General features: G+C 39.9%; 1 protein-coding gene across 1 annotated transcript in view; it reads right to left on the bottom strand.

Moving 5' to 3' along the window:
* p3h2 (prolyl 3-hydroxylase 2) overlaps window positions 1-12,998 on the bottom strand; it is a 58,545-nt gene that overhangs the window by 3,011 nt on the left and 42,536 nt on the right. Inside the window, exons 2-9 of the mRNA XM_038715822.1 lie at window positions 12,544-12,696; window positions 11,450-11,639; window positions 6,567-6,698; window positions 4,160-4,287; window positions 1,548-1,637; window positions 1,125-1,165; window positions 321-412; window positions 94-221 (exon numbers count right to left, since the gene is read on the bottom strand). Coding sequence (XP_038571750.1) covers window positions 94-221; window positions 321-412; window positions 1,125-1,165; window positions 1,548-1,637; window positions 4,160-4,287; window positions 6,567-6,698; window positions 11,450-11,639; window positions 12,544-12,696 — 954 coding nt within the window. The remainder of the gene's footprint in view (window positions 1-93; window positions 222-320; window positions 413-1,124; window positions 1,166-1,547; window positions 1,638-4,159; window positions 4,288-6,566; window positions 6,699-11,449; window positions 11,640-12,543; window positions 12,697-12,998) is intronic.

Raw genomic sequence — 12,998 nt, 5'->3', positions numbered from 1 at the left:
AGCTTCAAGTACAGGCTTAGACACTGAACTTTAGCACAGGAACAAACACTCATTTAAAATCCTTATTTTATGAAGGCTGTGTAATATCCTTACATGTGCCAGTTGTCTGAGGTCTGTACACTCCTCCTCAGATATAACATGGTCCAGCAGCACCCGCTGGGTCCCATTCAAAGCCACAGAGTTCTGCACCAGCTGCACATTGTCATACAACAACGGGCCACCTGCCCAGATCACACAGTAAAAGAAGGCAACATGTTATCTCAGGTGGACACTAATAATTTTCTCTTAGCAGTTTAACTCCCATTGCAGCAAAGGTTTACCTTCTTTGAGTTGCTGTTGAACAGCAACAGTGACGTTCTTCTTCTCTGAGATTGGGACATACTCCATCCAGCCGTCTGTGCCGGAGGGAATCCTGGAAGAACAGAGAATAGAGAATGCATTTAGGCAAAGCTATGATTTTAAACTTGCAATACCAGATGTTTTTTGGCCACTTGGGGACAGAAACAAACTGTGAACACAACACTGACATATTATCATGTTTAAGTTGACATGTTGTACTTCTTAACAGTTGCTTATTTACACATCCAGCAGGTATGAAACAACATTATTATTATTATCATCATCATCAACATCACCTAATGAATGTAATTCCAATGTTCACCCTCCTTTAAGCTCTGTTTTAATCTCCAACAACTCCTGAGCAAAATATCTGGCCTTTTGCTGCTAAAAACTGTCTGTTTGATGTTGGGCAGATAGTGTTCAGTGGTTACAGTGGTTGTTTCTTGTGTTTGGTGAGACGAAGACAATTTCCTACCCCTGGCGGACAATGACGATAACAGCTGCGGGCTGGACAGCTAAACAATGAGCTGAAACTTGCTATAAATCTGTATAGAGTTGACAGAAACCGCAGAGTATGGTGATAATTCTCAGTGGGTTTGTCACCACAGGAGACCCTTTTCACACTACACATAGTCATTTGACCCACTGTTATTACAAAATTACTGATTATAGCTGCCTTTAACATCTGCATATGCAGCTTTTACTACTACAGAGGAAGAAGCTGAGGTATTGAGAAGACAGTGTATACCCTTTTCAAAGTTTTACATATGCAGAGGTCTCTTTACCTGTTTGAGTCATCTCTTCCACCTGTGCTGCTCCAGTAATTCTGAAAACAAAGGGAAATATTTTATCGGCACAGAAATGTGACATGTGTCTGTATGGCCAGCAGGTGTCGCTGTTTGCTGAGAAGACTGTAGTGAGTGATGGCCGTGCCAGACACCTGTTACTCTGCTTTGAGACAACTAGGCAGCGGGGGCACATTAATTGTTTACACACCCAGCAGAAGATCTGCTCTGCATCAGAGACATGTGGACTGGTTTACGGATAACTGCCCATTAAATTACACAATCTTTTTTTCATTTCTAGGCAAAACTAAGAATGAAAGGGCACAACTCGGTCAATAAATACTTGCAGCCCGTTTTAAGTATTTTTAAGTAAGCATGAAAAATGAATAGAATTTGGGATAATTTTGTATTCAATCAACTCACCCCTTCAGTAAATTCCACTCCCATGGTTTTACTACCAATCAGAAGGAGCTCCAGTTCCTGTTTGTGCCTCCGCAGGTACCATGCAGCTTTCTGCAAACACAAACACACCAAAGGTTTATGGTAAATAGTTAGTAAGATGCATGTAAATGCATGCTTTCTTCACTGAGAGATGATTGAGTTGGTAAGGGGAAAATAACTGTAGAAAAGTGAGAAAAAAATGCATCATATTGCTCATATTTAACAGTGCCATAAAGAAAAGTTCTATAGTCATGCCAACGATTTGGCTGACAGAATCATCTTTTTAATCTTTCTTATTGGAGTTCAAAATGTTCTCATCTTTGTTCTTTTTGTTGTACACTTCTATGAAGGAAAGCTTTAAGGCTAATCTTTTTGTTAGTGACAGCATGCTCCCGTCCTCTTTGATCAGCAAAATAAAGGGAACCAGAATGAGTTTCTCTTTCCCTCGGCTCTGTTCTCCTCAGTGCCAGGACTAATGGAGTGTGATGGCCTCTCTCTTTGTTTTTGTCAGATTTACTACTGATTTCCTGCCTGGAGTGAAAACTTGGAATGGAAACATCTGCTGTTTCTCAAGCCCAAAATGATACAGTAACAGTGGTGCTGCCTTTGGCTTGTAAGTGTGCGGCTTGAAATGACAGAAGGTGTGTTTGCATGTACAGGATTTTTGAGGCCAATACAGAACACTATATTAAATGTAAAAAAATGTGTTAGTAAGATATTGGCTGATATTCTTACATTCAAATGTAAAAACATAACAAACATTTTAAAATATGTTTATTAAAGCATTACGGCCAAGATATGTAATGAGCGGGGCATTGTACAGTGGAAAATTAAACTTGTCAGTGCTATCTGGTGGACAAACTATGTAATGGAAACACTGTACATACTGTCTCATTGGCATTTCTGGGGAGTGAGGCCATGTATGTATGAGTATTATGAAACTTAGGCATTCAGTAGCATTTTTCCTTGTTTTGTCAAGCACCCTTAATACAAATAGCCCTAAATTGTTCCAGAGACTTCTGTGGGCACTGTGACATGACTGTTCCTCCTCCTCCACCATTCCTGAATAGCAGGATTCTTTGGCAGCGAGGCAGGTCGGGCCTGGCACTGATATCTAGGGCTCTGTAAATGAGCTCCCCGAGGCTGGAGGGAGAGAGGACGCGGCGAGGAAAGGCAATCTGTCGGCCAATGACCATACTGTAAACTGATGGGACTGGAAAGACTTCGGGTTAGAAAAATGTAAGCTACGAGTATAGAAAAACATAAGCATGAGCAGCAACACGTCGGCTCTCAGGCTTTCTTTATCTCACCCGCACATACGCAATGTCAGCCACACACCACTCACACATTCACACAGTCCTGCAAGGAGCATCGCTCACTCTAATGAGTACCAGGCTTTCTGGGAAAAGGAGGCTAGGACTTAAACAAGGCACTGCTTGACTTTTCCAAGCAGCGGATCAGAGTTTAGGAAGGACAAATTCTCAATGCTAAAGTGGCTGAATGAAGAGTAGCCAGACTTAACAAATTGAATTTTCTCTAGCGGGGAGACACTCAGCCTTAAATTATAATAATAAAATAATAACTATAAGAGTGTTGAAAGAATACCAGGGGGGCGAGGTCATAAACACACTGACATAGCAAATTCTGCTTAATTCTTCCAGCTGGATGGAGAACACATGCAAGTGAAAAGCAAATTTTAAGAGGCAATTGCTGCCAATTGACGAGTTCATCCAAGAAATACAGCAAACGGCCTGCTGCCTCCCGTCTCCTCATTTTCCCTCAAATCCACACTTTTCCTCACCAGTCTCTTTCCCCGCATGTCTTCTTTCCTTCCCTCTCCTCTTCTAAAGTGTTTCACCACACTCCTGCTCATATTATTGCAATGCTTTATCCACTCACTTTTCTCAGTCTTTAATGAGTTGCCCGCAACTTGATTAGAATGCACATACAACCTTCAATCACAAAATGGTCTTTTCAAATGACTGCATATCACACTGGTTCCCTTTCAGAAGCTATCTTAAAAATGCATTTAATTACCTACAAGGCAATATCCCAAAGTATATTGTTGGATTTACTGAAAACTACTCTATCCTTAATGATATTTAACATTCTCCTAACCAATACACCAAAATCTGTAACAGATTTCGACATTGGGTCTTATTCTGCAGATAACTGATGTATTTAAAGTTTGGTCTACTTGTTTTAATCTGTAAGTCTTTATTTCCAAACCTACCTTTACTGTGTCAAACTCGCATTTTTCTTTTCTAATTCCTTTTAATCCCTAAGTCTACATTTCTGTAAACCTTTGTTTCTACTCTTTTTTTCAAGCACTTTGTAAACCTCTGGTATTGAAAAGTATAATCCATATAATTTTTATTTTTATTATAGCTCCCTAATCACTATTTTCTTTCTCATTATAAACTTTTGGTTCATTCATTCAGCAAGTTTTTGTGAGCCACCTATTCTCTCACAGACTTTTTATACGCAGACACAATGATCCATCCATCCTCACGGTGAGATTCCACATCCAGGTATTTACTTTCACTCCCAAACCATCTACCCCTCCCCACCCTGCAATGACAGCAGATCCTGACCTCTCTTGGCTTGCCATCATGTCCCAGCACCTCTCTGTAGTAATCCACGTTGTCTGTAACAAACTCCTCTCCCTCGTGGAATAACAGGTAGGTCATAGCACACTGTAGCGCGTCCTTCAGCCGGCCCACTGCAGAGAGAGACAGAAAGCAATTAAAGTAATTTCTCTTTGTGGTTTTACATATTTAAGGTAATCTGTGGAGATTTGGACCTCTAGTAGCGCTATGGAGCCGTTTATTTATGAGCAGGTCATACAACAGTTGGCGGTAATGCACCAAGAAACATAGGAACATTTTTCACATCAAAAGCAGTGAAAAAGATGAAAGATTAAAAATGTTCAGTCGGCTTTGCAAAAGTTTAATGAGGAAGGAAATGCATATGTTTCACATCAAGGATGCACACAACAAGTTTTGGTCAGTAGCAGAGTGAATGTAAAGAACTTTAAGGAGCCATAATCACACACACACACACACACACACACACACACACACACACACACACACGAGGTGCAGGTAAACTGATTTCTACAGAGCCGCTGAGCTACATATCTACTGTATGGACTGGATGAGAGTGTGTGTGTGTGTGTAATGTAGAAATGTATCTATTGACGCTGACATTCCGAAACCATTACTGCAGTGGAGCAAAAGCTGCACTCTGGCTGACATAGTGGAAAGAACACACACATGACAGTGTCAAGATGTCAGTGATGAAGTGAAACAGACGTACAGCAGAACCGTCCTGTACTGTCTTCCAGCTTTGAACACACTCGCAAACACACTTTTGTATTCATCCAAATGCAGATCCACAGACATACACAAACACGCCTGTCACCCCCATACACACTGCTCTACACTACTGCTGCTAATTACACACGCAAACACATTCTTTACTAGTTTGTAAAGGCACAGGGTTAACCAAAGACTTCCGGTCTTGGCCGAGGCTGAGGCAGCATATCTGCTGCTCTCAGCCATGTGTTCCCAGGTCAATAAGAGTCTGGAGATTTGAGCTCAGTCAAACAGAAAAACGTCACTGTGGATTTATTTAGAAATCAGAAGCAGCAAAAGCACAAAGAAGGGCTGCTGAGTGATGGCAAACCTCTGCGGCAGTGCAGTGTGGAGCCACTCAGGAGTGTAAAACACAGCAGGCCACAGTGCTGCTGGGTGTTAGAGCACTCATATTACTGACTTGTGGCGAGTAACTGCCATAGATTTCTAATTTTGACAGTAAGAATGCTGGTAGTGTAGAAAGAAAGAAGTAAAAAACCTGCTGCAATTCATTCTGCAAAAAAAACCAAACAGTCTAATTAAGCTAGATATGAACGAACTTGGCTCAGTGTTAAAGTAAAAAGTAGCCTTGTATACCATTTTTAAAACATGACTGCCAATATTGAAATCATACGACAGCTTTGATTTTGAAGTGGGTAACAAACGAGTGATTTAATGAGTGCTCATTTAACACAATGATTGTTAATTTAGGATTAAGATAGCTGAATAAATGTTACAGAGAGGCAGAACACGAATATAGTTAATGGCTATTGCTGAAAAATGCCAGCCATAGATAATATTAAAAAATTTGGTTATATATCGTGGAAAAAGTGAAGTAGAGCAGTCATTTCATAAGCAGTGATACACACTAAGCTGGGAGCAAATTTCCACCTTTACAATACAGTAGAATAAGTGACTCACCAGACACCTTATTTATAAACTCAGATAAAAAAAAGCTTTTGAGGCTTCCCCACACCCACCCCAGCGGCTGTTGGGAATCAAAGCCTGCTCTCAGTGTGTTTGCACACACTCAGTGATCCACTTTGCTTTATTAGAGCCATATGCTTATCGGTCATTAAGTATAATCTGGTGATCTCACAAGCACTCAGCACACTGTCTTTCCCAACTACGCTTTGTTGTTGTGCCAACACCCTTGTCTAGAAGAGCTTTTCACTACTTTATCAACAACAGAAGACTTGACAGTAGCCATCTATTCACACACACACACACACACACACAGAAAAAAACCACACCTGAGAGGCTCAACATCAGACTGGATACACCCATATACAAGTTGCACAGACACACACACAAACCACATGTCATTAATATGTGTGAGACAATGTGAAACTCCAAACAGGGTGTGGTCAACTGCTGATAGACTCAACCTGTATGCTGCTCTTTGTGGTCACCATGAGTTCTTGTGTGTGTGTGTGTGTGTGTGTGTGTGTGTGTGTGTGTGTGTGTGTGTGTGTGTGTATCCATCTTCTTTGCTCATAATTAAAACGAGCATAGTCAGAAAGATCAAGTTGGGGAACACTTTTTATTCCCTGTGCCAGTGTTAAAAATGTAATAATGTAATGACAAGTTCTGTCATGAAAGTGGTTAGAAATGCAAGTAATCCAACTGTACAAAGACAACTCACCCTGGAAGTAGGCAAACTGAAGGTAGTCATAGTGTAGAGGCAGGTAGTTCTCCATGGGGGAGAGTCGGCCTGGCCGGGTGGCGAGGTCTCGAACGCACTCGTGTTCACAATGCAGCACCTGAGTGAAGTGATCTGCAACAAAAGGCTTCAGATCAGTTTAAAGATAAGTAGTAGTGGTAAGCCACTTCTTAAATTTGGCATTTGGCGTATTATTTGGAATAAGCTGAGCGTTAGTTTAGGGCTGGATGCCAGTGTTCCCATTACCGATTTCACACAAACCTGCATATTGCATTCATTTGTGTACTTTAGGTTACAATAGTCTAAATGTTGTTTCAGACAGTCCAGTAATATTGATAACAACGTCTACGTGCAGTAAACCATATTTCTCAAACATTTAACTAGCGTAATTTAAACAAAAAATAGCATATCCAACCTTAAACGCAAAAGGTATTATAGAGAAGATGTAAATTATTCATTATTATACAAATGTTTTCGTTAACTTTGGTTATCCAAATTATAAATTTCAAACGTCTGTTTTTGAATGTTCATAAAAAAAAGGATCTCCTTTGATGAACTTTGTTCGGCATCAAGTTATAGGATTTATCTGAAGACTGAAAGGTGAAAGTAGATGCTGGAAAACAGATACTAGTGTGGGAAAGTCAAAGAGACAACTCCAACATGACATGCCACTCTAGATCAAAGCTTTATTTGTCTAATGTGTACAAACTGAACATGAGAGCATATCATAATGTGTATTGTTCTGTGAATGCTGAAAATAATTTTTACATTATTGCATTCATAGAACAATACACATTATGATATATGATATGATAAAATAATAAGAATTGGATATAAAACAGATGCTGAAAATTGCTCTTAAAGTGCATCTTTAAATGTCTCTTGTTCCCTGTTGTCCAGTTTTGGTGGAGTCTGTTTAGGATTCATCTTAACACATATTTGTGGAAAATAAAACCCCCACTGGAATAAGTTCAACTTGATGAGCTGTCTCAAACACAGCCAGTCCAACATCATGTCGTTCCATGTTGCTGTGAAGTAGATCAAATAAATGTTGCTCCCTTTCCAACAGTGCAGTGCTTTCATGACCGTGTTGTTCCTCAGGTGGTGATGAATCGTGCTGTTTGATCCATCAGGGAAGACAGATTTTACAGGGCGCGACATATCATTACCTTGCGTCGAGCCAACAGAGTGGATGATAGCATGCTTGTGTATTTATGAGTGCGTGCATGCGTGTGTATGTGTTGCGAGCGTGAATGTACAGTGAGGTCACCCTTGAGCAGCTGCAGCACTACTTTCCTCACCCTCAGACTGCAGAGCTGTGGTCTGTTTCAATCTCTCTCAAGAGTCTCAGAGGAGCAGAGATCTGAACTGTGTTAAGCCAGAATCATGCAGTACTGTGATGAAGGGTGCCTGGGTCAAAAATTATTTTCTTCTGGAAATTAAACTACATGAGGAAGTAATTCCATGAGATCCATTCTCTTTTATTAAGCTCACATAACAGATTATATTACTCTCCAAAATACATACATACATCTTAACACAAATAAACACCATATTCACAGGCTCTACTACAATGGTGCTATGGAAAATAATCCCTGATTGGAAGTAAAACAAAACCCGGCCACAACTAATTAGCTGTCTTTTCTGTGTTTATGCAACCGGGCCGTACATATTTAAGACAAAAAACACTTGTCAGCAATTAAGCTGCGACTACTGCACAAAACCCGCCTCAATTTCCAGAGAGGAAGGCCCAACTCGTGTCAACAAAAGCGCCACTGACCAAAATTGATATATATGTAACAGTAAAATTGCATAATTATGATCTGAGTTTTACTGTGGATACACCTTTTTATTTAAAGTCTATGGGATACACACATCCCTCCACATGAAACATGCCTGATTTTTTTGCAGGAACAGAGTTAAGGCCCTCTAGACTCCTATTGGCTGCACACCATGTTGTAAACAAAATAAAACAATAACACAGTACATTAAATGTGAGCTTAGTGCTCGTTATTTGTGAAGCTCATTTAAATTCTATGAGTAACGCTTGGTTATGACACAATGCTGCATCTCCTCTCTGTAACTGCCAGTGTTATCAATGCCAGTGGCTGCTAGGCTGAGCTGTAACTGTCTTATAGTGGCCTCTGTTGTTGAACTGCTCTGTCGTGTTTAGGGCACAGATGGCAGCAGCAGAGAGAGAGGGGGAGAGAACACAGGGCTATGGAGACAGGGAGGGGTGTGGCTTTGAGGAAAAGGTGGCTAGAGCTGTGAACGGTTTATCCTATTTACTTATTTTAAATTTACTTGCATGTTAATCAAAATAAGTAAAACATTAACAAACAGTCTTAATGTTGTTTAAAAATGTAACAAAAGCTGTAACTGAAAGCATGGACTGTGTTTGTAACAGGTCGTGCAGTATCTCTCCCTCATCCCTTATGTTGTATGTTTTCCCGCTTCCCTGTGTTTCCTGTCAGTTTCCCTGTGTATTTCTCTGTCTGGCATTTGTGTGGTCTGTCTAGGCGCTACATTCCTGCTCCTGCTGCCAATTAACCGGTTTACCGGTTATACATCCACTAATCAACAAACAGCAGTGTATCTTGCCCGGCTCTTCATTTCATTCTCCGCCAGATTGTTCAGTTTGCAAAAATGGTTTGTTAACTGTGACTATGTGTGTGAGTTGAGCTTTTGCATCCACAATCTGACACTACGACAACCAGGAGGTGTGGTCATCTGCTAGTAGGAAGCTCTAAAACCAGAATTTAAACTAGAATTTTAAGAGCCTTACATTAACATGGCATACTGTCAAAAAATCTAACAAGAAACAAACTGTAAGAAAAAAAATGTATTAAGTAATTTGTAGCATTAAAAATGTTTGCTGTTCAGCAGCCAACGCTCAACTTGTCGAATAAGGAAGCCTCTGGACCAGAATCCAAGAGCACTAAACTGGAAACTTTTTATACAATCCACATTTTCAACTGGAATTCCACAAAACAATAACATTAGCAATTGTTTTTGGAATAAATGACTAGATACATACAAGAATGTTCCTTTAAGAAAAAAACACAGATGGGACCAATCTTCCTTTCAATTATTTTTTATTGTTATTTGTTTTTTTTTATTTGATTTATTTCTAAGAGACTTGGCGCAATAATTCAATGTATGAGTCTGTGGAGAGCAATATTTTTTTGGATCAGCATGTTATCTAGTACAGAGAGTGTGCTAAAGCCCAATGCTCCCAATATGAATATATTGATATGGGCTGTCAGTTGGCATCAGCACAAAGTAATGTCAGTGATCCGATAACTTTGCTAAGTCAAATTGTAAAACCTTAATTTTCAAATTTTTTGTGTATTCAAAAATGTTGCTGCTTTATTTGCTGCATGCTGTTTTCTGTTTTAATACTCCAAGAACCCAGTGCTGTGGTGAACCACATAACAATGAAAAACTCTTCCTAATCTTGGTCTCTTGCTTGTGTTCGCAACATCCAACAGAGCCCTGCTGAGATTTGCACATAAGAAATCAGTTCTGAAAGATTTGTTATACATTTACTTACACCTTTTTATCTCCAAGAAATTCAAGCAATGCACTGACATATAAATCTCGATTTCAACATGGGGACTGCCAGAAAAAGCTTGGCGACCAAAGAAAACAAATATTGATACAATAATATTAGGCTTTAGTGTAACAGCCTATATTCCTTTTTCAAAAATATTTTTAGGCATTAGGGGCCGTTTTTTTTTTAACAAAGGACAGTAGAGAGACAAGACATTAAGGGAGAGAGAAAGGGAATAGCATGCAGCAATTATTGTACCAGGGAAGCAAACATGGGTAATGTGGGTTTTTAATGTGCTTTCACAGCCAACAGTCTGGGTATGGATATGGATTTAGGAACCTACAGTAATATGGCTGTTATCCCTCGTCTGCACTTTAACCCAGTGGCAACTACCATCTGGTGCCATGCCATTGCCAAGCACGTTTGATCACCTAGTGAGCACGAAGGCCCTTGTTTGGCCTTGCTTATGCCTCCCCAGGCTATCTCAGCACAGCAAAGCCCAGCTCGGGCTCAGGGTCACGCAGTACAGTTATACGTATTGGTGGGAACAGTCATGATAAGTTGTGATACGCTCCATACACCAAATACACACTGTAATGGACCTCTGAGGCTTTTCAAAATCAACTATAGACAGGATTTTATGAAACCATTGTCAGGGGGTTGTGGGTCTAAAAATCAACATAATGTGGTATTTACAAATCACTAAAAACACAAGGCAGGATTTCTCAAAAGGCAGACAACCTAAACAGCCGAGCAAGCATTAATGCACTGCAACATGCAGGAAGAGGTCAACCAGATCATACTAGCAATAAAATATCGCTAAGTCATTAAGTAAACAGTAAAATTCAGTTCAAAGAGCTTTGAAAACACAGCTGGGCAAATGTCAGATATCATCTTACTGTTTACTTTGTCACTGTATGTGCATGGGTTTTTAAATTAGGGCCAGCTATCATATGAACATCTATTCAGCATCAAGATGTTGTTGTAGATGTAACTGAAGGTGTAAACAATTTTACATCACATCCAAAACAAGAAATCCCTGTCTCTAATTAAAAACATACAATGTAAATAGCTAACTATTTCTCAGATTGTGCCATTTGTAAAGATGAATACACCAACAAATCATATCCAAAATCCACATCCTATCTATGTTCATGCTGAGACTTAATGCAATATGTGTTGTTTTAGTATTGCCCTGGCTTTCACGAATACCCTGCTTCAAACATTTAGAGTTATTCACATTACATAACCAACTAAGTATGTCAATAACTGTTTTCTGTTCAAGTAAACCTATTCAGATATTGTCTCTTACCTGATATGAGTTCATGGAGGCTGTAACGGTAGCGGAGGTAGTCATAGCCCTCAAACCTCTGAGGCCATTGACACAGGGCCCGACACTCCACGTCTGCTTTATAATATTCTACCAAAGCCTCCTCAAACAGAGCAATGGCCCCTTCGTAGTCGCCTTTATCATACAACCTCACTGCTTCTTTGAAGGAGTGCTGTGATGGAGGAGAGACGGAAGATTGTGAGAGAGAATTGAAACGATGGGATGAGTATTTATGACCCTTGGTGTTCAGCAAAGCTCTTTATGATTTGTCAGTGAATCAATGTGTTTATCTTTGACATTTTTATATAAGCAAATATTGTTCACTTAAGTTAAAAAGCACAACTGTAAGTAAACATGTAGCCAGTTCATAAAAGTGTTTTACAAGTCCTCTGGTGCACATCTTGTCTCCTGCAGCAGCAATGACCATTTGTTTGGGATAAACAGAAAGAGAGGTGGGTGGATTAGGCTGAACAGCTGCCAGGAAAGATTCTCACGTTCAGTTCTCCATGAATAAATTCAAAATAATTTATTGTCCAGTAAAAAATCCAGACGAGAAAATCCAAAAACAGATAAAAACTAAAGGTGAATTAATAATGCAAAGTCTATGCATCTGCATCAACGAGTACAGAACTAAGTGACATGTAATGATACGTAAAGCAAAGTCACAGAGATGGAATGCCTAAAATTATCAGTAATGCTTAAAAGTTTAGTTGAGGTATTGTTGGTAAAAACAACAGATTAAGGTAGATTTGTAGCTTCTCCAGAGGGTCCTACAGGAACTCGTATGAGATTGACTTGAAGATAAAGAGAGAGTAGGTGGGCAGAGGGGGAAATGAGAGAAGGGTGGGAAAGGGTGAAAGACTGTAAATGAATCAGCACACAAGGGATCCAAAACTCATTGGCATTCGGGGCTCCACTGCAACCAGCAACCACCTAAATAAGTTTCCAGTCATTAAACTGCAAAGGTTATTAAAACTCTTCATACAGCGACAGCAGCTTTACTTTTCCCTTTAGGAATGAAGTGAAGCGGCCAGACATTTAGGCCAGGGTAGAAAAAAGATGGTTAGTATCGATACCTGGTGAGGCCGGGCTTCTCGGTCCACAAAGTGTTCCTCCTTAACGCCCTGCAGGTCTTTGTACTGCTCCAGGTTCTGACCCATCTCCACATGTTCTGGGTTGGCCTGGAAATAGGTGTGAGCTGCTGCCGCCGCCTTGTCAGGCTGCTTCAACTAAAGAGAGAAACAGAGGGGGAAGGAAGGAGAGATGTTATTAAAATAAACAAAATAAATTAAATAAACCTGTGCATTAATGTGCACAAATTCACCTGTGTAGTTGATGGAGTTAGTTAAAATCATTCATAACAGGCAAGAAGAGGACATTCGCTCAGTTTTTCTTAAGGCTCCAACACAATCACAACATAAGAAAATGTATTCAAATACGTGAAACTAGATTTTCAAACTGAAAGAGATGGACAGGTCTCCATTATTAAAAATTGCAAAAGACATTGCCAAAGTTCATATGTTACTCTGAA

The sequence above is a fragment of the Micropterus salmoides genome, unplaced genomic scaffold (genome assembly GCF_014851395.1).
Source record: "Micropterus salmoides isolate LMB-PRFRI ecotype aquatic unplaced genomic scaffold, ASM1485139v1 Ms_hic_scaffold_13, whole genome shotgun sequence".
Lineage (NCBI taxonomy): Eukaryota > Metazoa > Chordata > Actinopteri > Centrarchiformes > Centrarchidae > Micropterus > Micropterus salmoides.
The sequence above is the reverse complement of the archived record's forward strand: the minus strand, read 5'-3'. Positions and strand labels throughout refer to the sequence as shown.